A 26,755-nucleotide genomic window follows, 5' to 3' on the forward strand; every position below is an offset into this window, starting at 1 on the left:
AGAACCACTAAACAATGCTGATGTATACAGGCTCCAACGTTACACCTCAAACCTCCGGAACTTCTCACCAATGCTGCCTTTTACAAACTTTTTCGCTTCAGTTTCTGTTTTTACATTTTTGCACAGGGTAACCAGATGCACATTCATTTATAGCAAAGAGCTTAACTGGCTCAACATAAAACATAAACAAGAAACTGTGTGAGGCAAAGCAAGTCCATTGTAAGCAAGTCCGGCTGAAATGAGTATCTCCATCTAATTAGCAGACTGATTGCTATCAGATGTGTTGGAGCATCATCTTATGTTTGTATAACATGCAGCTATGTGTGAAAACGGCCTTCCTTTGAGTCTACTGCTGCTAAAAATATTACAGCTGACAGAAAATTTCGGAATCCCTACGAACTTCAGGCTAAGAAGCTTAGCTAGAGGGGGGAAGGTCTCACAGTATAAGGAACCCTCTCAGTTGGACTTAAAGCGATTCTTTCAAACTATGCGGAGGGGGAGGCAGGAGTGGGGAGGTGCTGACCTTAAATGAGGACAATGCTGAAGGAATACCTCCAGAATCTCCTCAACCACACACCCAATGTTATGCCAGTTCATAATTAAAAAGAAAAAGCTCAAAGTTAATTAAACAAGATGAAAAATGAACTAGCTGTGGTTCATAGTTCCCTTTTTCAAAGATTAACTAAGTTTACCAACCTATAAATGGACTAGTTCATATAGTTGGTAAATTAAGCCACAATTAGATCCCACCTTTAAATGTGTGATCATAATATATAGAAAGAAATGGAAAATCCTGGATGTAGTCAAGCTATACAGGAGGTGCAGTGAAGCCTTTATTTAGCTAAATTACACAGAACTTCAGAAACATAAAGGCTTCTGCTAAAAAGATCTGGATGAAAATTATTTTTAGTAGCAGATATTTCCACAGATACCGCAGATGCTCTAAGTCAATGTGCTGCTTTAAATTTGAAGTGGACGTGGCTGACATACTGACTGGTTTGTTAAGTCCAGGTGAGAACAGTTTGCAGTAAAATGTGAGTTTTTTATTCTGTCACAGTCTTCCTTTGTTAGTTGATCAGCCTCTGCAAGCGCTCCGCTAAACGGGCATCAGCAGATGAGTCTGAATGGAGCAGACTGGTACTAGCAGTAGACAGTCTGCTGTAATTAGTGCTGTAAAACCTGACATTATCCAATGAAAAGTGTCGTTACCAATTGAATGCTGTGTGTCGCTCATTGTTCTCAGAGTGAACATCGCTCTTGTCCACGATAATTTCTTCAAAACTGATCTGTTCAGTTCACCGTTCACTATAACTATGAACGTATTCAATGAACGCCGTGAATTAACACGTTTATTCACAACACTGGACACACCTTCCCTGGTGGAAGTAGAGACTTGGTGCCCTGAGCCATCGTCATCCAGGGCAAAGTCATCAAGGGGGTCAGGTGGGAGGGTTTTGGGTGGATGAGCAATGCCCTGGGCTTAGATCTCTGGAGGTGTTTGGGCTCTGGTAGCTGACATGTCTCTTCATCATTGCCTAGTGGTCAGGGACAGTGCCCCTGGACTAGCAGATTATAGTGGTGGTTCCCCTCTGGAGGGTTTGTTCCAACCATGAGATGAGCACATTTCTCAGCCTCCCGAGAAGGCCAAAGTGCTGGAGAGGAGAGTCCATCTGTTTGTTAAACCCTTGCTTCAGTAGGAGCAGTGTGTTTGTTTTCCAGACTGTGGAACACTGGAACAGCTCCGTAGGGAGCTCCATGTCTGTGTGTGTTTTCTTGACCTATAGAAGGCTTTTTTTTCATCTCTCTTTGTGCTCTATGGAGGCTCTTCAGTAGAATGGAGTTGGTGGCCATTTACTAGTTGCCATCCAGTCCCTGTACAAGCCAGGATGGTTTAGTATATATTGCCAGCATGAAGTCAGTTGGACTACAGCAGGCAGGCCTCTATCACCGGTCCTTTTCATAGACAGAATTTCTAAGTGTAGTCAAGGGCCAAGTGGGGTCTGGTTTGGTGGCTTGTGGATTTTGTACGTGTTTTTTGCAAATGACATGGCTGTGCTTGCTTCCTTCTGCTAAGATCTAAAGGCTGATTTACACTTCGAAACTTGGTCGTTTGCGTAGGTGTCACAGTGAACAAAAACACGCCCTCGCCCCCTCCGCAGACGCTCCGCTGCACCTCTCCCAAATTGTAGCTGACCTCAGACAGGAGTCCGGCTTGTTTTGCAATTGTGGAAAACAACTCATGAAGTTGGACCAGCTAGAAGAGCGAGGTGCGAGAGAACGCTGGGACCCTTTTTCCACCTGGATCCCCGCTCTTTTAGGCCGTCATGTCCCTCCGTTGTCGGACAAACTCACCCCCAACTTTCACTACGCCTCGGCCATATCTAGACCCACAGCATATAGGGCAGACCATGCTTCAATACTGGGCATAAATCAAAAATCTCACTGCTGTGGGGAGTATAACCAGGCCTTAAAGACTAGCCAAGAAGCTGGGATGAAGACCAGCTCCTTCAAATAAGAGGCAATGGTTTTCAACCAGAAAAAGGCGGATTGCCCCATTGAGGTTAGAGAACGGTTCCTTCCTCAAGGTAACGTGTTCAAGTATCTCAGGGTACTGTTCTAAACGCTGTAGTATTCCCTCACAGGAGGTGGTGGAGGTCTCTGGTGACCGAGACATCTGAGGGTAACGACTCCGCTTTGTTTTTAAAAGATATAAATGTAAAAACTATAACCGTGGATGTCTGGGGTACAGTGATTTGCCTACATGTTATGAATGCTGGCGTACCAACGGAATATCTTCAGAACGGCTCCAAATGACACAAAACTCATATGGGTGAGTAGAACATGATGTAATAACGCAAAATCAAGGGCCCAATGTGTAAAAACCGGTGTTCCCCTTTAACCCGCTATTTTCAGTGGGAAAGAGGCTTTACACTGGGAGGTACTAACGTGCTTAGCCCCATCACTTCCTTGTTTACTCACTGCACACATATGCAGTATCGTCATGTTGTTATGGTGAATATATACAGATATGCCTTAATTACCAAGAAATTGATAGGGGAAAAAAGCACAAAAGGCAATGATAATACGTAAGGCAGCAGATTGTGGACATTTTTCTGAAAAACCTTGCAACCAGAGTGAAGCATTGTCATCTAAAACTTAAGTCATATAATGCTTAAGAGAAGTTTGAGTGATTTCACAGTTTAGTATCTGCAATAGAGACGGCCTGCCCCCTTCAGAGGAGTACAGACTTGTATCATAAAAATACAAAACTGTTCAGGCTCAGAACACAATGGTGTCACTGCATAAGCATATGGGTAAGGCTTTGGATCTAGCAGTTCTAACGAAATGACTGTGTTTTACCTGGATAAGGTCTCGGGCAAGCAGCTCCAACTCCCCCGCAGGAATGCTGTCGTCCAGGGTCTCCCATCGCTCCCCCAGACGGAACTCCATTACGTAATGCTGGATAGGTGCTGTGTGATTGGCAGGTGGGATCCAGGTGAGCAGGATGCCCTGCTGCGTGCGATTGGCTGTGAGGCACCGTGGTGGGGTAAGCAGCACCAGTGGTTCGGGGGTACTTGTAGGAAATACTGAAAGAGCATATCAGGGTTAGAAATATGGAAAATATAAGTTCTTTTAAAAAAAAATCTAAATTTTCTCTAGTTGATCTTCTTTTTTAAAACATTCTGGACATTTCGTAACACACACAGCACTAAAGATGCATAGTTAGCTGTTATTTATGGCTGCTTTCACATTGCAGGCCTTAATGCTCAATTCCGATTTTTTTTTTGTGTGAAATCTGATTCTGTTTTGTTGTGATTCTTTTCCGAGCGCATTTAGCGGCCAGTGCATTAACAACTCAATCATTTCAAGAGGGTTGACAATAAAGACTGTTCTCCACATTATCGTCCGCCATTGTCACTTTTCCTGCATAGCAGGAAGCAGAAATTTGACCTTTGTTGAGTATTAATGAGGTGCAGGTCAAATGAGACCTGGCTGTTCAAACACAGGTCGCATTCGAAAAGATCAGATACATATCTGAATCAGGAGAACAGAGCCAAGTGGCCTGGGTTGCATTGGAAAAGATTTGATCTTTGTTCAGACTGTCATGAAAGATCAGATGCAGGTCGCATATTGGCAAAAAAAAAAACTACTTTGGGTCACTTCGGGCTGCAGGGTGTGATGGTAGAGTATATGTGTTGGGATCTGGAGATCTGCCACCTTTCTCCAGCAGAGAGCGCCCTGGGTCTACTGAGCTGAAGCCACCTGCACACCTGAGGCTGATTCATCTCATCAGGAGACCAGCTACATAAGCAGCGGCTTGACTTCCCTTCAGCGTCGGAGTGTTGACCAGTTTTGGTTAGCAGAACCTGAGCCTCAGTCTGCACATAGAATCTCTGTCTGCTCTGGAGAGTAACTCTGATTCTAACCTGCCTCTGTCTTCTCTGCCTCATAGGAAACCTGATCGAAGTCCGGAGCTCTGGAGGAGCTCATGTTTTGAAACCTGCCTGCCTGCTCCGAGAAGCCAAACCTGAAGATCCTCAGTCTGAATCTCCCAGCTAGTTCTCAGGAGAGAACTTGGAGAACAACTCAAGGTCTGAATCTCGCTAGCCTGAAGCTAAGCTCTGCCGCTGCTAAGCTCTCTGCTGAACCCTCAGTCTCTGGACCCAACTGGTTCCCTCTCTCCACCGATCAGTCTGAACCTCATCAGGTAAAACTCAGTATCAAACTCTGTCAAGACATCTTAGCTACCTGGCTAACCAAACAATCCTTCTCTGCAGTGAACTCTGTGAATCCAGTCCCGGACCTGTACCAGAATCAGTGCAAACAATTTACTGCATGTGGGTTTAATCACAGAGACCCATCATGACAATATGGTCCACAAGGTAAGATTGAAGTTGTTGTTTTATGTTGCAGTAAAGTTTCAATTTACCGGTTCAAGGAATCTGGACTAGCTTAGATCGGCTCAGATTAAAATCTAGTGTTTCATTCCAAAGGTCTGAAAAGCGTGGTAAGCATGCAGCAAAGATGGACCAGCTGCAGACCTACTAAAACATGTCTGTCCCCCCAAACCTGACATGATGGGTAAGAGCAAAGCCCAGAGGGGGTTTGAGAAAGTAAAGCCCTGGTTTGACTGACAATTTCCCAGCAGCTTTAAACTCTATTTAAATCTAACAGTACCATTCCCACCGAGGGATGATTCAGGGACAATAAAATAAAAACATACAGAATCTCAAACTTTCAACACCATTGTTTGTTAGAATCCACCATCAGGCTTCATACCTAAAACTCTCCTGTTAAACCAGTTGTATACATACAGTTTCTTGTGTCATTAATGCTGGTTTCCTGTCTGCCAAAGTTATTTATCAGTTTGTTATAAGGTTTGTTTAGTGTTACTTAAAGAGTGAAGAACTGAAACAAGCATGCTTAGTGTGAGGGATTGCTGAAGAGTCAATAAGTCGATGCAATCAGCTGGTTTTCCTTTGAATCAATCTGACTGGATGATCTGGTGAACTGGGAAGTGACCTGATATGATGTGCTGTGAATTGATGCTGAATTGAAATAAACTGAATTGAATTGAATTATGTGATATTAGAAATATATGACACTGTATTCTGCAGACCCTATTTCCAGCATATTTCCTACATATGGTTGGTGTTTGGAATACTTTAACTTAGAATTAAGAAATGGAGACATCTGGTGTTTTCAGAGAGCAGGAGGAGCCCTGCAGCAGAATACTTTGACCTCTTTGTTTACCCTCCTTGGCTCACTCTAAGTGATGCATCGTTGATAGTGCTCTCCATTATCAGCATTTCTCCTATCGTTGCATGATTATCAGTGACAGCTTCATTTACACTTTAATGTTTCTCGCCTCCATGCTTGAAAGAACCAAACTAAACCCGTAAAGACACCATGGTGACTTTCTAAACTGGTCTGATAATCACAGAAAGAATAAGAGGCAGTCTATGGTTTATTTTGTGCCTGGAATGTCCCTGGGCTTTCTATGGGGCGTGCCTGGATTGTTCCTGGGCCGTCTGTGGGGCATGCCTTGATTGTTCCTGGATCCTCCCTGGGCCGTCTCTGGGGCCTGCCTATACCGTCCCTGGGCCGTCTATGGGGCGTGCCTGGATTGTCCCTGGACCGTCCCTGGGCCGTCTATGGGGCGTGCCTGGATTGTCCCTGGATTGTTCCTGGGCCGTCTCCGCAGCCTGCCTAGACTGTCCCTGGACCGTCCCTGGGGCGTGCCTGGATTGTCCCTGGATTGTTCCTGGGCCGTCTCTGGGGCCTGCCTAGACCGTCCCTGGACCGTCTATGGGGCGTGCCTGGATTGTCCCTGGACCGTCCCTGGACCGTCTATGGGGCGTGCCTGGATTGTCCCTGGACCGTCCCTGGGCCGTTTATGGGGCGTGCCTGGTTTGTTCCTGGACCATCCCTGGGCCATCTATGGGGCGTGCCTGGATTGTCCCTGGACCGTCCCTGGGCCGTCTATGGGGCGTGCCTGGATTGTCCCTGGACCGTCTATGGGGCGTGCCTGGATTGTTCCTGGACCGTCCCTGGGCCGTCTATGGGGCGTGCCTGGATTGTTCCTGGACCATCCCTGGGCCGTCTATGGGGCGTGCCTGGTTTGTTCCTGGACCGTCCCTGGGCCGTCTATGGGGCGTGCCTGGATTGTCCCTGGAATGTTCCTGGGCCGTCTCTGGGGCCTGCCTAGACCGTCCCTGGACCGTCTATGGGGCGTGCCTGGATTGTCCCTGGACCGTCCCTGGGCCGTCTATGGGCCGTGCCTGGTTTGTTCCTGGACCATCCCTGGGCCGTCTATGGGGCGTGCCTGGATTGTCCCTGGATTGTTCCTGGACCGTCCCTGGGCCGTCTATGGGGAGTGCCTGGATTGTTCCTGGACCGTCCCTGGGCCATCTCTGGGGCCTGCCTAGACTGTCCGAGGGCCGTCTATGGGGCGTGCCTGGATTGTTCCTGGACCATCCCTGGGCCGTCTATGGGGCGTGCCTGGTTTGTTCCTATACCGTCCCTGGGCTGTCTATGGGGCGTGCCTGGATTGTCCCTGGACCGTCCCTGGGCCGTCTATGGGGCGTGCCTGGATTGTTCCTGGACCGTCCCTGGGCCATCTCTGGGGCCTGCCTAGACCTTCCGAGGGCCGTCTATGGGGCGTGCCTGGATTGTTCCTGGACCATCCCTGGGCCGTCTATGGGGCGTGCCTGGTTTGTTCCTATACCGTCCCTGGGCCGTCTATGGGGCGTGCCTGGATTGTCCCTGGACCGTCCCTGGGCCGTCTATGGGGCATGCCTGGATTGTTCCTGGATTGTCCCTGGACCGTCCCCGGGCCGTCTATGGGGCGTGCTTGGATTGTCCCTGGATTGTTCCTGGGCCGTCTGTGGGGCATGCCTGGATTGTCCCTGGACCGTCCCTGGGCCGTCTATGGGGCGTACTTGTATTGTCCCTGGATTGTTCCTGGGTCGTCTGTGGGGCATGCTTGGATTGTCCCTGGATTGTTCCTGGGCCGTCTATGGGGCGTGCCTAGACTGTCTCTGAATCGTCCCTGGGCCGTCTATGGGGCATGCCTGGATTGTCCCTGGATTGTTCCTGGGCCGTCTCTGGGGCCTGCCTAGACTGTCCCTGAACCGTCTATGGGGCATCCCTGGATTGTCCCTGGATTGTTCCTGGGCCGTCTCTGGGGCCTGCCTAGACTGTCCCTGAACCGTCTATGGGGCGTGCCTGGATTGCACCATTTCTTAGCCCCATCAATCACAATTCGTCAACATTTGATCATAAAAAATAACTGCATAGCTACATTGCTTACTAACGAGTTACTTTTATTGTTCGGTAACTAAGTTACTACAGTAACTCAGTTGCTTTTTAGGAGAAGTAACTACTATTTTTTTAAAGCAACATTTTAAACACTGTAAACTCAAACGATAAAATCTATTGGAGACTGTATGTTTTGTCAAATATTTGGGAGCACAAACAAAACGTTTCTCATCTACTTTTAATAACGGGGGGGAGCAGTCACTCACACTGCAACACACAGCAACAGCGGAACTTTGCCCGCCCAAAACAAACCAGGGGGCGGAGCTTGACCCCTAACTTCACACTATAACAGCTCTGATCTAAACAGCTCTTACATACTCTTTCCTTTTTTTTTTTTTTCTAAAATTACGTTTATTGAGAAGCTCTTCCTGAAGACTCAGAACAGTTTTCCCAACTGCCATCATCATCACTGCAGGTCTTTAAGCTGTGAGACACACAGTTTATCTTTGTCAGTCACAGGGAAGTCATCAGTCACACAGGAAGTGAGACAAGGTGAGAAAATAAAGCATTTATTTGATAGGAAAATATATATAGTAATATATAGTAAAACATATAGTAAAACATTTAAACGTGTTAGTTCTGCTCTCGCTCTGACCCACAGTGTTCCAATTAGAAACCTGCTCTGTCTCATTGCCAGACTCAGGCTTACTATTCAATTCCTGGAGGTTGTACTCACCTAGAGTGTTCACAGTGACGACTTCGCTGAAGGGGCCTGTGCCTAGCTTATTCTGAGCCAGGACACTGAACTGGTAAGTTGTGTCTGGCTCCAAGCCCGACACCACCATCCAGTTCTGGCCTCCAGGTACGGGAATGGAGACCCAGTCATGTGGACCTAAACGCTCCCTCTTCAGCCTGAACAGAAGTCAAGGAGAGATATGAGTGGACAAACAAGAAAGCGGAGATGGACACTAGAACAACACAACTGCCTTGGCTTTTATCTATTTGTTCCTAAACTTTGAAAAAAATACCTTCAGAAACTCCTCAACACTACCTCAATGTTTACATTGAAGCTGTGGCAGAAAACAGTGAAGAAAGTTAAGAAAGGGCTAGAAAAATGTCCTGGGTACGGCCACGCCTATTATGTGGTCAGGTGGAGTGGATCTGGATACACGTCACCCTGCTGGTGCTTTCTACCCCTACAGCTCTGTGATCATTAATCAGAAGATCCTCACACCTGAACGCAGACTCCAATATGGCTGCCATTTGTAGTGTTATTATCATCACAGGAAGAAGCAGATCTATCGTCCAACTTGGAAAAACGTTTTGTCGGGTGTGATTCTAGTTTCTTACTGCAGCATGAGCAGGTTTAAGTTAATTTAATTTAAAAAATAATTAAACAAAAAGCCCCAAAGTCCTTTGGGACGACTACCAATTGTAGCTAATAAAGTCTAGAACAGAAGTCGGCAACCAGCGGCTCCAGACCTGCATGCGACTTCTTAACGCCCCCTTGTAGCTCCCTGGAGCTTTTTAAAAAATGTATGCAAATGAAAAGACATGGATTTTTTTGTCTGTTTTAATATGGTGTGCAGGAGTTCAAATAAACTTTCTTTATGTTTTCCAAAGCTGTATAAATGTGTATAATAAATACATTTAAACAACTTTAAACATTTCATTTAAACAAAGCGGTGGGTGTGTCTCAGGCCATGGATCCCAGAGAGAAAAAAAGGAAGATAGCTGATGAGAACAGATGATTCAAAGAAGAATGGAGCAAATAATTCGCTTTCATTACCATTGAGGAAGGATTGCCTGCATGTTTGCCCTCGCAGTGAGAAGTTGTCAAATAATAAAAAGAGTCATTAGGAAAGGCCTTTCCAGGGAAGGCTAAATATGCAGCCCACCACCAAGCTGGGAGAGAAAAAGTCCGACTTCTGGATAAATTAGAGGAGAGCAAAGATAGATTTAAGAAGTAGATTGCATCTCCAAACTCCACTACTGCTGCTAGTTTGGTTGAAGCATAGAAAACCGTTCATGGACCAAACATGTAGCACTCTGATGCAGGGATGGGAACTTTCTTCCATTTTTTCCCCCAATCCTCAAAATGAAAATAAAAATAAAAAATCTGATTTCCTTATTGTGTTTCTGTCATTTCATCAATGCAAAAAAACATAATACACTAATATTGTAGTGGAATTTAAACTTAAAGTCGTAGGGTAGTGGCTGTTCCCACCGTTGCATTTCTGAATCCTCCCTAGTGGTGCCCGACTTCACATAAGTGAATAAAGTCATGTGATTGGTCGATTATCAAGGGGGCGGGATTGTTGTGACGGAAGGTTCACAAGCTAGTTTGGTTGTGGGTGGTTTGTCTGAAGCATCTTGCTAACCAGTTAGCAACTTAGTGCTAGCAGGTTCCCAATGGGAAATTCCATTGGGACCAAGTAGCACTAAATTGGTGACTTAGAAACGACGCTGTCAAGGAACGCTATGGACAGAGGAAACATGCAAGAGGAGGAGAGTTTAGTGTCGGAGGTCGTGGATGAGTCTCCTCCGTCATCCATTTTTTATTTAGAGGAGGAAAGCGGGGACGAAGATGTTGTGGAAGAGGACGCCAGGGCGGCAGAAGCTTGGTTTGGTGTAGAAGGCTTCCAGCCGTCCATGTTTGAGCCCTTGCCTCGCAACGCTGCCAGTTCTGTTAGCTCTACGCCTGCCAAAGACACAGACGTCCATCCCCGTGAACACTGGGACGGAACGCAATGGGAAAGGAAAGGATTCTGATTTTAACCATTGGGTATATTAGCAGCGACATATGAATCAAGCTGCCATGACCCAAAAAATTTGATTGACAGATGATCGTTGATATATGATTGGCCGAATTTAGGTGTTCAGGCTGACGTAGAACTAACTGGCCGAAGAAAAAACGCAGATTTTAAGACAGAAAATCAAATGAAAATTAAAATATGACTTCCCTATGACCTTAAAGAACCAAATATCATACATCAGAGTCACATGGTGTGACATTTTCTCCAGGATAAACATTTAATCGTGAATGTTTATTACATATTTAAACCCACGTAGTCCATTTTTATAGTGGCCTAATACACTTACAATGTTTCCATATGAGGTTTATAGAAGACTTTTACTTTGTGCAACTCCAGACAGATGTGTTTTTTTTTCTTTTGGTCCAATATGACACTTCAGACAGTTTTGTTTGCCGACCCCTGATCTAGTGATAAGAAGCACAGAGTGGCCGCAGTTTGTCCCAGCAGACTGCGAGGCTCAGCTTTAGCTAACCAATTATGAGATTCTTTGCTTCTGCTACATAACTTATAATCATCAAACAGGTAAAACAGACACACTTTGAAACACGTTTTTCTTGATTGTTCATAACATGGCATTGGAGTCATGCTGCGTTCAGCGCTGCCATTTAGCCATGCCGTACACTTACACTGAATGACCTTCATCGCCCAAATAAAGCAGACCATTCCAAGCATGCAATGACTATTAACGGCACAAACTGAAAACGTTCCTTTATACATTCATCTATAGCTGAAAAATACCAATGTCAGTGTGCTCCTATGACCACAGCTGCTAAGCAAATGCAAACTGTCTTAGTTAAAATGTTATCATTGTGTTACTGAGAGTAATTCAATGTTTGTAGTGTATTTATAACAGTGCAAACCTCTTGACATTTCTAACTTTTTGTAGCATTAAAAATGAAATTTCACAGCATTTCACTGGGATTTTCTGTAAATGGTGAAAAGCAAAGTAGTAGCTCAGTGTGAGGTGGAGGGAAATGACACCTCCCTCAAACGCAGAGGATGTTCAGTCTGAGGACACATTTTTCAAAAAGCCAGCCTGTCCAAAGCCACGTTAGCTAAAGTTAACTTTTCACTAACACACATCTTAATTCATTGGTGCTTTTAGATTGTAACTGTGGATTGAAAAAGTTTCTCATGGCAGGTCAAAGGTTTGCACGGATTTCTGCAAATTTTATGCAAAGTTCATTTTTATCTTCCTGAGTTTTGCATTTAAAATTGCGATGCATATTTTCAGAGGCCAATGGTCTGTCGAAAAAAAAAAAAGGGGGATGTAGTAGATTATTAACTAAATGCTGCTTAGATAAATTAGTCATAAATTCATCTTCAACTCAGGGAGACGCATAGTTGTTAATAGCTGTGAGCATTTTCATATATTTCCATATAATGTGAGGTTTGATGGTCAGAATTTGTTGTTTTTTACGACACTAGTGGTTCATTTATTGGACAGTAGGCTGATAGGAAGGTGGGTATGAGAGAGGGGCAGAGACATGCGGCAAAGAACCACAGGTCGGATTTGAACCCGGTAGGAGAGAAAACATGAACAATGTAAAAAGGTTTATTGGGTATGAATAGTTTCACATGTTACTGTTTATCTTTTGCTCTGCAGCTTTGAAGTCGTACGCAGAAACTAGAGCCTTAAGTTTTAAGGGACTCATAAATGACAGCAGGCCTGCAGAGACACAAGCCTGCTGTCATTATGAATATCTTTAATTAAAGCCACTGCCTGCCTGTTTGCCTATTCCTTCTGCTCCCTGCTTACTTCACTTTATTAATAAAACATGAAAGGTTGCATGGATCAGAATTAAATTAGGATTCAGATGATTTTTACAGTACTGAGTCTGGACTGGATTTATCACTTTAAATACATTTCTTTTGTTACAAATGAAGTAATAATTATGTGTAATTTACCACCACGTCTTATTAACTGATAGTTCTACATACTGTTACAGGATTGGTAGTTAAAGTGCTTAGAGAACAGCAATGAGTCCTCAGTTTTCTACAGCGTAGTTTTGAAGGACATTCAGGTTGATAAAGAGCCTGAAATTCTTATAATTCTATCATAGAAAACATAACCTTGAGCTGTAAGCTGGATTGTCGCGGGATCTGAGTTTTCAGTCTCACAACAAATAACTCTTGAAATACTCCCGCTAATAGGTCCGTCTCGTAACAACCAGCGAGTCGGACCAATGACATTCCAGCAGGGATTTTTGGGGCGGGACATATAGAAATGACGACAGTCAGAGGGGCCCTGCTGGGGCGTCACAAACATGGCTACGCTTGAGGACTCACCTGTCGATTCGCCTATTGACTCGTTTTTAGCTAAAATATTGATAATTTCTGGTTTAATAAAGGAGCAAAGAGAAGCACTTTGTGCATTTATAGATGGGAAAGATATCTTTGATTTCCTTCTGAGATGATTTGGAAAAAGTTTGATTTATCAGCTCACAAAAGGTTATGATTCGCTGCTACGATTGGCTGAAAGAAAAACATTCCTTGAACTAACTGTCAGGACAGGAAGCTTATTACATTTTATCTGAAGCCTGCAGGAATAGCACGTAGCATATATGAGCTGCCGGATTTTATTAGAAGAAGAAGACATATTTTTGTGAGGTGAGCTCATTGAAATCCATCTTTTTCATCTTTAAAGACCAAGAAAACTGTGTTTTATCATAATTTTTCTATTATTTTCCTTAATACTGACTACGGAGTGATATTTATACCTCCATTTTGGGTCCAATTAAGTGCTGTTACATTAACACTGCTGGTACACAACAAAACAAGGGGTTGTGTCTGGAATCAAGAAATAAAAGTAAATCCCAGGGAAAAGCTACTCAAACTAAGCAAAACTCTCTGTCCATGCAGCAAGAACATTTTACTTAACAAATATAACATTTTATATCTTAGGAACCAAATCATTTGCAGTGAAATTAATGTTGATTTTCTACTAATTCATTAATTGAATCTAGGTTGTGAAATGATTTGTCTTCTTCTGTTGTTTATTCTTGTAGTTTTTAATGTGGACAAGCAGAACCGTTATTAAACATATATTTACTTTTCAGTATATTATTGGTTTGATACATTTTATCCAGATACATGTTGGTTTTCTGCTGTTATTTTGATTTGTCTTTGAGAGTTTTTGAGTTAACAGCCGAAACACGGAGACATCTTCACTTTTATGGTTAATGACGGATGATTAGACTCCAAAGTTATTAAAAGGTTATTAATATAGCTTATTAAAACGTACTGGTTAAGATAACTCTGCGTCATGCCCACTTCCCAAGCAATTTTAATAAGTTATTACGTCTTAATTAATAAATTATGATTTAGAATCATCAAAAGCTAATAACTGTTAATTTGAGGCCATTTGACGCATTTTTTTCATTACTATGTTTCTTTGATAAGAATAAAACATTAGCAATATAATTTTCACTTACAATTATTAAGTATATTCATAATCATAAAGGTAAACTTGCACAGAACATCCCGCCCTGCATTTGGACTCTAATGAGTGAGCGAGCCGTTGCCCTGACAACCAAGCATGGTGTTTTGGTCAGTGCCGTCAACTCCTCAGCAAGAACAGAGGCTATTGGCCTAAAAGGCACTAGATGACATCATCGTCTAATTTGCATCCCTCATGTCATCCGGCTGCAGGAGATTCTGAATCCCTGAAATATTTTGTCTGCATTTTTTGGCTGTGCAGCGCAGAGAGATGAGATAGCAGGGAGGAAGAATTGTTTGGATTTGAAGAGTTTTAGAGATTTATTGAGTTTTACAAGGAAATGAAAGAAAAACACCATTTAGTTCCACACTACATAGCAAGTGGTAAAAAACACCATTAGATGTTTGCTAAGCAGCAAATAAAAAAATAAATAAAAACAAAAACCAGGAAGAAGAAAGTAGCATCAGTTCAAAGACACACAGAGAGTGGAGGGGCAGAAGGGGAGAGAACGAGACTGTAGCTTGAAAATGCAGATATTTTATGTGAGACAAATGTGTCACTTAAAATTTATTTTATTTTGGAGTCAGAGTAAAACAATTTAGGAGAAGGCCAGTGGCTGGAAGTAGGAGGGGATTTGGCTGGCTTTTTACTGGGAAAGGCCATTTTTAATGCCTGCTACTGTATGATCATCTCACACAGGACAACAGAGTTCGGTCCTTTTAAGTCGCCAAAGTCTCCATTTACATTGGAAAAACGTTTATAGATTTGGTGCTAGTAATTTCTTTTTTATAAAGGCGCTAGGGGCTCTGAAAAGGCGCCAAATTAAGCGTCAAAAGCGCTAAGTTGGCAGCATTGGTTTTGTTCATAACTAGTTTTGAAACGACCAACAGATGATTCCTTTCACTCAGTGTCACCATCTCTGCTCCGTCTACCAGGAACATGTATTTGCCAAAGGAATGTTGAGGATCCATAATAGGAATAGTTTGGTGGTGTTTTTGTGTCAGTAAGCTGTAAATAAAGGAAGATTCAGGAGAAGCCACTGGCCTACAGTCAGAACCCTTCTCTATTCTCCTTTCCTTGCTAATACTCAGGAAAAGCTCCGTTTGCAGAACCGTTAGATCCCGGATAACCGAGGCCTGTAAACGGTGAAGCAGAACAGCGCAGCGGCAGCAGCAGGACAGAGTCGGGTCATGTTCAGTTAGGTTGCAATGATCTTTTCTTTTTTGGTTTTAAAAACTCACTGAAACTGGATTTCCGTGTACATTCCCATGTCTGCGGTTTACAACTGCTCTGAACGTAACCCTAGAAAAGACATATCCAGCAACAAAATGAAGACTTGATGAAAGAAGAGAAGCAGGAAGCAAAGCATGCTGGGAGGACTCACACATGGCCATACCAGACTGAGAATGTCTGCTGGAAGCCTCCGTCATAGCTCGCCTCCCAGGACACGTTGGCCCAGGTGGAGGAGGCTGCCACTCGGATGCTGGTGGGGGCGTGGGGGCTTGTGCCTGCAGAGACAGGGAGCAGAACTTCAAAGGGCATATTAGTCACCCAGCCCCCCCCCCGCTGCGGTAAAGTTACTCAGTTTATCTGCCAAACTAATTCACCCTGTATAACAGAGAGGTTGAAATCCTGAAAAAGTCAAATAAAATCTGCCTGAAAGTCCATAAACATCAAAGTCAAAGTATGAAAAGTTGGGCAGGTGTGTTTTAACATGATGGAAACGTTTCATCAAGGACCTGAAAGGAGGAACTATTCAACTCAACTCTAACTTTATAAAGCACATTTAAAACAACCGGGGTTGACCAAAGTGCTGTACAGGAATCACAGTTAAGGAACATAAGATAAAAACTGAAGGCTAAAATACATAAACACATAAAAATAGAATAGTGTAAATGTTTCAATTAAAATACATTTTAGAATAAAATAACATTTTAAATAAAATAAAATTTTGCCAAATGTCTACTTAGACATGATTAAATGCCAGGGAGAAGAAATGTGATTTTAAAGAGGATTTAGGCCCCGTCCACACGAAGCCGAACCCTGGCCTAAACGCACAAATTTTTCACCAAACCAGCCTCTCATCCACACGAAGCCGGCGTTTCGGGGGTCTGTAAACGATCTTTTTTTTATTCAGCCTTCAGAGTGGGAAGATTTCGAAACGCCGTTTTCGTGTTTCCATCTTTACGCTCTAACCGCATTTTTTTTTTTACACGCATGCTTCATAGCGTCGCCTCTAAACACGCATGCGCGACACAGTATCACAACAACAATGGCGCCGTTGCTGCTAATGCTACTCACCCTGCTGTCGGGCTTACAACAGAATCTTCTTCTTCTGGAATATCTCCAGGAAGAACAGAGCAATATCGACCACATAGTTCAGCACCTGAATTTGACTTAACCACGAAAATGGACCCGCAGGGCAACCATGTATAAATGTTAGTGCGCATGCCCAACATTTCGTCGCTTATTTTTGCTTTGGTACCACAGCGCCACTTACAGGCCTGGCATACATTTTGCAGCGTTTTCATGCGTTCGTGTGGACGCTCACATTTATTTTACGTCTCCGTCTTTACGGCAAACGTTTTGGAAAATATCAGCGTTTCGTGTTCGTTTTGACTTCGTGTGGACGGGGCCTTAAAAACCTCAAAGGAGCCTGCTGATCTAATATGCCAAGGCAAGATATTCCAGAGCCTTGGTGCCATAAAGGAACGATCACCTTTAGTTTTAAGTCTGGTTTTAGGCATCGTCAGTAGCAGCTGATTAGAGGATCTCAGTGTTCTGGCCGGGGCATGAATTTGGAGAGGCTCAGTCAAATACTGGGGGGCTAGACCATTAAGAGCTTTAAAAACAAATTTTAAAAACTATCCTAAACAACCTGGAGCCAGTGCAATGAGGCTAGAACAGGTGATATGTGGTCACGTTTACGTGTGCCAGTAAGGAGACAGGCAGCTGCATTTTGTACCAACTGCAGACGGTGTAAAATTGAGCGGTCCAAGCCAGCATATAAAGAGTTGCAGTATCCAATCTTGTATTAATAAAAGCATGGATTACAGTCTCCAGATCTTTTTGTGGCGGGTACCCTTTCACTTTTGATAAAATTCTTAACTGGTAAAAGCAATTTTTTACGACCGAGTTAACCTGGTGATCAAATTTCAACCTGTCATCAAATATTACACCAAGATTTTTTACTGATGATCGAATGTTAGGTGTAAGAGGGCCCAAGAAGCCAGGGGGAAAAACTGCTGGACTAAAACCAAACATTATAATTTCTGTCTTACTTTCATTCAGATTCAGAAGGTTTGAGGCCATCCATGATTTGACATCCTTCAAGCAGTTAGAAAATGACTGTTGCTGCCATTGATTTGGAAACAATTATCAGGTCAGTGTTTTACTCCATTATTCTAACGGGACAAAACGAAAGCAATACGCTAATCTTCTCAGAAGAACAAGACGCCCCTCTGCACTCTGAGGAGCGTCTTGTTCTTCTGAGCTCAAGCTCAGATTATACAGCTTTAAGGGGAGGGTGTTTTTTTTTTTTTTTTGAAAGGCTTTGAAGACATCAAACTATTTCCAACTGCAAAGAGCCAAGTGAGAGGAAAAGCAAACAGCTCATAAAGCACGGTGGTGGAGGGTTGATGATTTGTTATTTTTTACAGCTAACACATCTGACCACCTCACAGCAACCCAGTCAACCATGAGTTCATCTCTACACTAAAACAGTGGATCCACAAGGACTACATGAAAATATTTTATTTCTTAGGTAGTAAAAAAAAAATTGAGCTGGGATCTGTTTTGCTTTCTGAGGATCCAACAGAAAAAATAAATAAGCTTTTATTAACCAAAACGTTTTTTTTTATCTTATATGTCTGAGTTCATTTTTAGCTGTGACAAACATGCAAACCAAGCAGAGGAACCGACTGGATTAGAGAACAGCCTGGGATCAGCTGGTTTTCACACTAAGCTATCAGAGCTCATCAAAGCAGCTCAGGTTTCTTTATACAAACAAAATAAAACTAATTAAGTAAGCCTGATTATAAATGTTGTTCTGCATTTTGTTTCCTATTCAAGTTCAAATGTGATTATAAGGGAGTGGAGCTCCAGTTTTATAAATGCAGGTTGATAATAGGATATTACTACCTTCCAGGCAACATATTCATGTTTTCTTTTATTTGAGATGGAAAGAATAAAATGCCTAAGAACTAAATGCTCAAATAAAAGAATAAGTAATATAGTTTTTATTTTATAATCAGTTATTGTACATTCCAGCTTTGGATAATCATCAATACGTCTGACTGCGGGGGTAAGAATAAATGGCCAAAGGGGTTAACATGTCAACAGGTTGGGAACAACTAAATAAAGCTCTGTGGGTCCTGAGTGAAGCCCCCCGACTGGCAACTTAATGTTGGCAGAAAGTTGTTAGAGGAAGATCAAGAGGAAGATCATCCCAAACTCTACAGGAAAACCACAGCAGGTTGGCTGAAAAACGTGATTCTACCGCCCAGAACAAGTACAGAAGTGGCCATTCAAAAGTGGCTGGTTCTTTCCTGGCCCTTGGCTGCTTCTTTCCTGGCCCTTGGATGCTTCTTTCCTGTACCTTGGCTGGTCCTTTCCTGGCCCTTGGCTGGTTGTTTCCTGGCCCTTGGATGCTTCTTTCCTGTACCTTGGCTGGTCCTTTCCTGGCCCTTGGCTGCTTCTTTCCTGGCCCTTGGATGCTTCTTTCCTGTACCTTGGCTGGTTCTTTCCTGGCCCTTGGCTGGTTGTTTCCTGGCCCTTGGATGCTTCTTTCCTGTACCTTGGCTGGTCCTTTCCTGGCCCTTGGCTGGTTGTTTCCTGGCCCTTGGTCGGTTCTTTCCTGGCCCTTGGCTGGTCCTTTCCTGGCCCTTGGCTGGTTGTTTCCTGGCCCTTGGATGGTTCTTTATTGGCCCTTGGCTGCTTCTTTCCTGGCCCTTGGCTGCTTCTTTCCTGGCCCTTGGCTGCTTCTTTCCTGGCCCTTGGATGGTTCTTTCCTGGCCCTTGGATAGTTCTTTCCTGGCCCTTGGCTGCTTCTTTCCTGGCCCTTGGCTGGTCCTTTCCTGGCCCTTGGATGGTTCTTTCATGGCCCTTGGCTGCATCTTTCCTGGTCCTTGGCTTTTTCTTTCCTGGCCCTTGGCTGGTTCTTTATTGGCCCTTGGCTGGTTCTTTCCTGGCCCTTGGCTGGTTTTTATTGGCCCTTGGCTAGTCCTGGACTTCTCATTGGCTGGTCCTTGGTTAGTCCCCATCAATTGCTTTTTCCACATCAATCTTTGTATTAAAATATTCTTTCTGTCAAAGGTGGTGGACATTAGGATCTAAAGACAAGTGCCATCTCTTGGTCAGACCCTGGAATTCATTGAAAGGGTGGAGTCAGAGTAAAAAAAATGGAAGAGGGGGTCACTCCAGTGGCTGGGAGTTGGAGGGAAGTGGGCTGCCATTCTGATGGCTTCTGACTGGGAAGGTCCATTTTGAATGGCCGCTACTGTACAGAGGGCTGAGCATTACCGAGCAACAGACAGAAACAAATCCCCCCAAAAACAATCAGAAAACAGCTGCTGATTCCTCTGTTATTTATGAGTGTAATGTGTGAAGGTACCTATGACTTGGACATGCGTGCTGGCAGTGATGCTTGTGGCAACGTTGGTGGCGACACACTCCCACTCCCCATGGTCATCCTTTGTGAGCGACTTCAGCTGTAAGTTGCCCCGAGGCAGAACATTGTGCTTGCTTTTACTGGGCTTCCCTACCTGTGGTTGGCCCCGCCCCCGAGGAGAGAAGGAGACCGAATGAACAATTGGCACAAGCAACAAGAGAGTGTCATCCAAAGGCTTTTACAGTGCTACAACCAACAAGGCTGAAATTAATGAAATGGTGTAAAAATTATTAATATGAAGTGATGAGAGGGCGTTGTAAGATGCGAGTCGGTACCTTCCTCCATGTGATATTTGGAAAGGGGTCTCCCTCTGCCTCACAGGGGATGACCAGTTCCCGACCAGCCTCCTGCCTGTACTCCCCTCCAGGAACCACAGAGAATTTTGGAGGGTCCTGGCCATGGTCAAACAGCCAAAACGAGTCAGTACCAGCCTGGGCGTCCGGGGAGGATGGCATTTAAACGTAGTTACCTTTAGCACCAGGGGAGCAGGAGGAGACCATCCCATGGAACCCAGGTCATTGTAAGGCATGCAGGTATAGGTGCCAAGAGAGTCCTCTGTCACCTCTGCAATACGGATGCTCCCATCATCCATCTGGCTCCAACCGGGATACTGAGAGAAAGGAGAACTCAGCAGGTGGATGCCTAACGCTTCACTGCACAAATACTAAGATAACTAAGAACTATTTTTCTGGAAGCAAGTGTTGTTTCCCACGATTTCAGCAGGTTTAAGACAATTTACCAATAGAAAATGGTTCACATTTAAAACAAACACTAAAGGCAAACACTAGGCTCTTGGTTTAGTCCAGAAATAGTTGTTGAAAATTGGGCTGTTTGTTCAGTCTGATTTTTTCCCCGCTTTTGTCCAATAATAGCTAAGATGTTGCAAATCCATTTTTCAATGTCTTTTCAACAATCCGAAAATTACCTTTCCATCAAATGTCAATCAATCATGACTTTTTGACCAATTTTCACATGGTGGGTAAAAAAAACCTCACCATTGTCAGATTGTCTCATTGATCTGCTTCAATTAAGGGGAAATAAACTTATTTTTTTTTAATTGTAGATCAATTTCTGCAGTTCAGACTGTGCAAAGGATTAAAATAAAAACCATGAAATGTTAATTTATGCAAAACATGCTATGCTGCAGAAAAATGTCCAATCTATTCGATTCCTACGATCTTACATTTAACGAAAAAATCTGTTTGTCCTTGGTTTGGGATTGATATTGTTTGATCTTTTATTTTCTTTTGAGAAAATCCAACCAATTACAGTAGTAGACATTCAAAATGTCCCTACTTTCCTTTATGGGCCCTTTTCTGGTCCCTTACAATTCCTTTTTAAACATCAATCTTTGCACCAAAATACTCTTTCTGTCATGATTTGTGGACATGAAAGGGGAACACCGTTTTTTTTTTTTTTTTACATTGGGCCCTTGATTTTACATTATTTCATCATGTTCTACTCACCCATATTAGTTTTGTGTCATTTGGAGCCGTTCCGAAGTTATTCCGTTAGGTTATATCCAAGTAACGTCTTCCGATGGGCAACGAGTTGAAGGCACAAACTAAACTGTTCATCATTTAGTCTTTATGGTACGCCAGCATTCATAACATGTAGGTTAATCACTGTCCAAACAAAGCAGCGTGTGTATGACGTTATCAGCGCGCCGGACTGGAGTTGTGTCGCCCGCTAAAATGCTCTTTTGCGGGTGAAAAATACATAAATAAAAATAAACGGGTCTGGCGGATATTTTTTTAGTGTGGGCAGGTAGTTGGTGATTTTGTTTTTATGCGTGTGTGTTGTTATGGACATCAGAAATGTTCTATTAATCAGGCACTGGGGTCACCCTTGTTGTAGCTAAAAGCCCTGCTGGCAGTGTGGGCTTCCCTCCAAAAAGGCCACAGTCAGTGCATACACGTCTGCTGCAGTGTTAATGGCGCTGTTCTGCAGCGCAGCGTACTATAGCCTATTACTTTATGTGTTAACGGGTCGGGTTGCGGGTTAAATATCAACGGGTCGGGTCGGGTCGGGTCGGGTTCGGATTTGAATTGAAGATATCCGCGGGTGACGGGTCGGGTTCGGTAGTTATCCTAACGGATTCGGGCGGGTGCGGGTTGGTAAAACTCGACCCGTGCAGGACTCTAGGCTACACTCTATATCTTATATATTCGGCTAGCTAATCTGAATCGTTCAATTCCATTTGGAGAGCGAGATCATCTGAGGTAGCAGCACTAGACATCTTCCAGGCATGTGAGGAAAACTAGCAGCAGTTCAGCGGACAGGATGAATGAACGGTAGCCGGTGCGCGGATGACATCATACACGCGCCGCTTTGTTTAAAAAAATGTATAAATATTAAAAATATAACCGCGGATGTCTGGGGGACAGTGATTGGCCTCCATGTTCTGAATGCTGGCGTACCATAAAGAATAAATGATGAACAGTTTAGTTTGTGCCTTCAACTCGTTGCCCATAGGAAGACGTTACTTGGATATAACCTAACGGAATATCTTCAGAACGGCTCCAAATGACACAAAACTAATACGGGTGAGTAGAACATGATGGAATCAAGGGGCCAATGTAGAAAAAAAAAATGCGTTCCCCTTTAAGGTCTAAAGAGAAACGCCATCTCCTGGTTAGACCCTGAACTTCAGTGAAAGGGAGGAGTCAGAGTAAAAAAAAAGGCCAGTGGCTGGAAGTTGGAGGGGAGAAGGCTGCCATTCAGCTGGCATTTGACTGGTAAGGGCCATTTTGAATGGCTGCTACTGTAAGTAAAACTAAGACAATCACACTTTAATAAGACCTTTTTTTTTTGAGAATGTTTATCACAATCTTAAGTGCAAATGTTTCATATATATATATGACTCCAGAATTGGTAAGATGGAGATTCTGTGCAGTGTAAAAAACAGAATTCCCTAAAAGGAGGAGGAGAACAGTGATGGGTTTGAATGAATGAGCTCAAACGTGTCTCACCTTGTCTATCCGTAGAGGGAGGCCGTCTTTTTTCCACTTCACCAGCGTTACAGGGGGGTTGGCATCTACTGGGCAGCGGATGAAGCCTGGGAGGCCAATGGCGGCGTAAATGACGGATGGCATGTCTACCACACGGGCAGGATCTTGGGATTAAAGAAAGGGAAAAGGCAGCTGGTAAAAGTGTGGGGAACCCAGTGTCTGATTAAAGGATCGGATATAAACTAAGGCTTCTCATCCTTGGCTCAGCCTACAAGGACTGATTTATTTACCTTTAGTCCATTTGGTCTCTAAACAGCTTCCCTGTTTACCTCTAAGGTGATTTTACTCACCTTAGAGGTGATTTAAACTCCCATCTCATGTGAAACACCAAACGCAAAGCAGAATATCTTAAAGTATGACACATCCTATGTAAAACACATGAGGAAAAAAAACTTTGCTGTTTCTTTTCAATTTTTTTGTAAATATTTTCTTTTTTTATTTCTCTTCACTCCACGCTGAATCCAAATGTTCTTGCTCTTGACCAATGAAAAATGTTGTTACTAACGTTCAGCAGAGCAATAAAAATCTTCACTCCACACTGCAGAGGAAAGCCAACGCTATATGAACGCTCAAACTCTATCTGAAATCGGAGAAATTATAACATCTGAAACTTGAAAAAAGTTAGAAAACATCAAAATTACCATAAAAACAATTTTAAATTGATTTATTTCTGCTGGGAACTGGATTGGTTTTTCCTTGTTGGTTTTTTCTCATTTGCCTGCTGCTTTCACCTTCATCCAGTAGATGGCGACTAGAGGCCGAACTTGGAGGGGTGCGCCCGTGGGTTCTGTCTGCGCACCTGTTACTCATCACCTAATCATCCTGGAGCTTAAAAGGAAGCAGGCTGCCAGCTCCTCGTTGCCTGAGTGTTTTGCCTGGTATGGTACTCTGAGCCCCCATAGTGATACTCTCTGTGTTCTTTTGCTGTAATTGACTCTGGTTGTCTTCCTTCTCTCATGTGTAGTGATGGGTTAATGAGGCATCTTGAAGCGTTTCGACACATTGCCAAACTTTATTGATCCTGCGTTGATACTGTCTCATAGAATAGCAACACCTGCTGGACATTTAAAGACACTGCAGGCAGCTGATTGGACAGAAAGAAACTGAATCTGATGACCTAGAACAATAACATCATTGAAGTTATTGTAGGTTATATTGTATTATTTCATATCTATGTTTAAACTGAAAATATCTTTTATATTTTTAGGTGCTGCCAATAAATAATGTAAACTTTTTTCATAATGTGAAAATTTAGGGGAACGTGAATGAGAATGCTTGTGGACTTAAATCATCATTCTAAAACAATAAGTTCAGTAAAAACTTTAAATAAACTCAACTTCAAAACAGGAAGTCAATTTGAAATGAACTTTAACTCCGATAAGTTGAGTGATAACTGAGAGGAAAAGGATTAGACAACGCTAAAATTAAAATAAAAACACAACGGCTGAAACATTTCTATTCCTTTTAGGCTCAAAAAGTCTGAATTATTTGATGACAAACTGCAAAAGATGAGACATTTTTTCAGCAGATGCATCATGTTGACCGAGTTGTTTTCAAACATATTTTAGTGAGTCAGTTAGAAACAACTCCAGGATCGGTCACATGACTTTCTAGAAACGACACGTGTTTGGCTCTATGGGCTCCAAGCATACACAGATGCGTCGGTGCATGTTTTTTTTGAAAATTATTTGAAAATAGCAGCAACATCAGAGATGTGCTTAATTACAGCAGCAGGTTATTTAAAAACTAAGGTAGAAACTGAGCAAACTCCGCATTAATGGAAGAACTGATTGAGGTTGTTGGGAACAGTGGTGGTTCTAGAGTCTTCCAGCTGCTGGGAGGAAGGATCTGTGATAAGGCTCCCTGGTGCATTTAAGGTGCAGCTGTCTGTCACTGAAGGAACTGTCCAGTTCAGCACCAGCTTCATGCACGGGATGGGATTTGCACATATTCAAGCAGATATTCACCCAGGTCGCCATAAATAATGTAGTTATTATTTCTATCCTTAAACCTTTTGAAAAATTATGAATTTTCGGAGACAATTTTGATGCTTTTTACATTTTCCCCATCAAACTGATTCTCTGACATCATCAGGCAAAATGGGATTAAACCATGTTTATCTGCATTACAGTTTGTTCTTTATTTAGGTTAAACACTATGCACCATAATGTGAACATGAAAGGAACAAATAAAACTCAAAAAGCCTAGATTTATGTTTAAATCCCAAGCAAAAAAAGTTAGCTCATGGAAGTAGCGTAGGATCCCATTTCAGGCACAGATCAGGCATTTACTTTCTCAGGAAATACATTATTAACCTTTAACATGTTAGAGTTTAGTACGCTATCTGATTTTAAGGAATGAAAAACATAATTTAGGTCTTTTTTAAAAAGTTAAATGGAGGGCAACCTGGATGTATATCTGGTTGCGCAGATGAGCTGATGGTACGGATCGTGCTTCTGGGACGGATCGGGTAGTGACAGGGCTTAATATGGGGATGAGCTGTTGGGTGCGGTTTAGTTCAGCCTTACTAGAAGTGAGCAGAGGGAGGATGGTTGTTACGTAACAGATCTCTAGAGGAGGAATTTTCACTTTCCTCATCACTAGAGCCGGAGGGACGTTTTGTGGAGCCCAGTGGGCCGTAGCGTTCTCACTTTAATTTGCTAGCTTCAAGTTCAGACTTAGAGGTGCCAGAAGCCAGTGTAGGTGTTGCTCTGTGGCTAGCTGTGCTCAGTAGCTAACAGGTTAGCCTCTTTTTGCCCAGTCAGTTAGCAATATTAAGCTACACTACTTTTGATTTTATGGTAACAACCGTTCGTTTTCCTTTCCTTTCCCATTGAGTCTGTGTCTTCGGCAGGCGTAGAGCTAACAGAACTGGCAGCGTTGCGAGGCAAGGGCTCAAACATGTACGGCTGGAAGCCTTCTACACCAAACCAAGCTTCTGCCGCCCTGGCGTCCTCTTCCACAACATCTTCGTCCCCGCTTTCCTCCTCTAAATAAAAAATGGACAATATTTCATGACGATCTCCGACAATAAACTCTCCTCCTCTTGCCTGTTTCCGCTGTCCATAGCGTTCCTTGAGATTCAGTGTGGTTTATTGCTGCATTGCTAACAAGAGTTTTTTTGGTTTGCTAGATCAGAGGCAACTTCCAAGTTGTTTGACCTGGATAAGTGTACTATATGCGCGGTAGAGGACGCAATGACATCACAAGTGAGCGTGCTCTGTATTTAGGGAAGTAAACGTGGAGTGCATCTTGCAATCTTTCATTTCTTTCCCAACCTCAGCCAATGCAATAACAACACAATCTTTTCAAGATGGTTGAAAATAAAGACTGTTCATCCAACATGGTTGTTGTTTTTCTTGCTGCTTTAGTGTAGCTAGACTCGGAATAGGGACCTTTGCTGAATATTAATGATGTTCAGGTCAAATGAATGCGACCTGGGCGTTCAGACACAGGTCGCATTTGAAAACATCAGATTGGTATCGAATTCAGGACCACTGAGCCAAGTGGCCTGGGTCAAAATGGAACAAATAAGATCTGTGTTGTTCAGACTGTCATTAAAAGATTGAGGTCGATTATTGGAAAAAAAAATTGGATTTGGGTCACTTCAGGCTGCAGCATGGACGTAGCCTAATTGTTGGCTTAAAACATCTGTTATCAGAGAGTTATGAGTCAAATCTGGTATTTCAGAGTATAAGATGAAACAAAGTAATGGAAATAAATAAAACTATTAAACAATAACACATTCAATATTTCTTTCCAATAGTTATAGCAGGTAATGCAAATGTTAGGAAAGGACTTTTAGCAGCAATATTTACTGTTCAACTTATTTTCACCTGATCGTTTAAAAGCTAAAGTTACTCATTGAAGAGGCTGATGCTTCACAGCTTAAACCGGGTCTAAACTAATCAAACCCAGAGCTCCACTTAAAGTCTCTGCATACGTTTGGACAAAGCTGAGTGTTTATGTTTGCTTGCAAAACATAAAAAGCTTATTTTCTAATTTCACTCATTAAGGGTTGAAAGTAATGAGAGTAACCCTTACAGAGTTTTCTCTCTAC

General features: G+C 43.1%; 1 protein-coding gene across 1 annotated transcript in view; it reads right to left on the reverse strand.

Moving 5' to 3' along the window:
- Positions 1 to 3,360: 3,360 nt before the first annotated feature.
- The window catches only part of igsf9bb (immunoglobulin superfamily, member 9Bb), a gene marked incomplete at its 3' end in the record, with an annotated part of 156,490 nt that continues 133,095 nt past the window's right edge, over positions 3,361 to 26,755 (reverse strand). The window contains exons 8-14 of the mRNA XM_038297836.1: positions 22,657 to 22,799; positions 20,154 to 20,294; positions 19,960 to 20,076; positions 19,628 to 19,778; positions 15,401 to 15,524; positions 8,498 to 8,673; positions 3,361 to 3,587 (exon numbers count right to left, since the gene is read on the reverse strand). Coding sequence (XP_038153764.1) covers positions 3,361 to 3,587; positions 8,498 to 8,673; positions 15,401 to 15,524; positions 19,628 to 19,778; positions 19,960 to 20,076; positions 20,154 to 20,294; positions 22,657 to 22,799 — 1,079 coding nt within the window. The remainder of the gene's footprint in view (positions 3,588 to 8,497; positions 8,674 to 15,400; positions 15,525 to 19,627; positions 19,779 to 19,959; positions 20,077 to 20,153; positions 20,295 to 22,656; positions 22,800 to 26,755) is intronic.

The sequence above is a fragment of the Cyprinodon tularosa genome, unplaced genomic scaffold (genome assembly GCF_016077235.1).
Source record: "Cyprinodon tularosa strain WSP-4 unplaced genomic scaffold, ASM1607723v1 ctg399, whole genome shotgun sequence".
Taxonomy (NCBI): domain Eukaryota; kingdom Metazoa; phylum Chordata; class Actinopteri; order Cyprinodontiformes; family Cyprinodontidae; genus Cyprinodon; species Cyprinodon tularosa.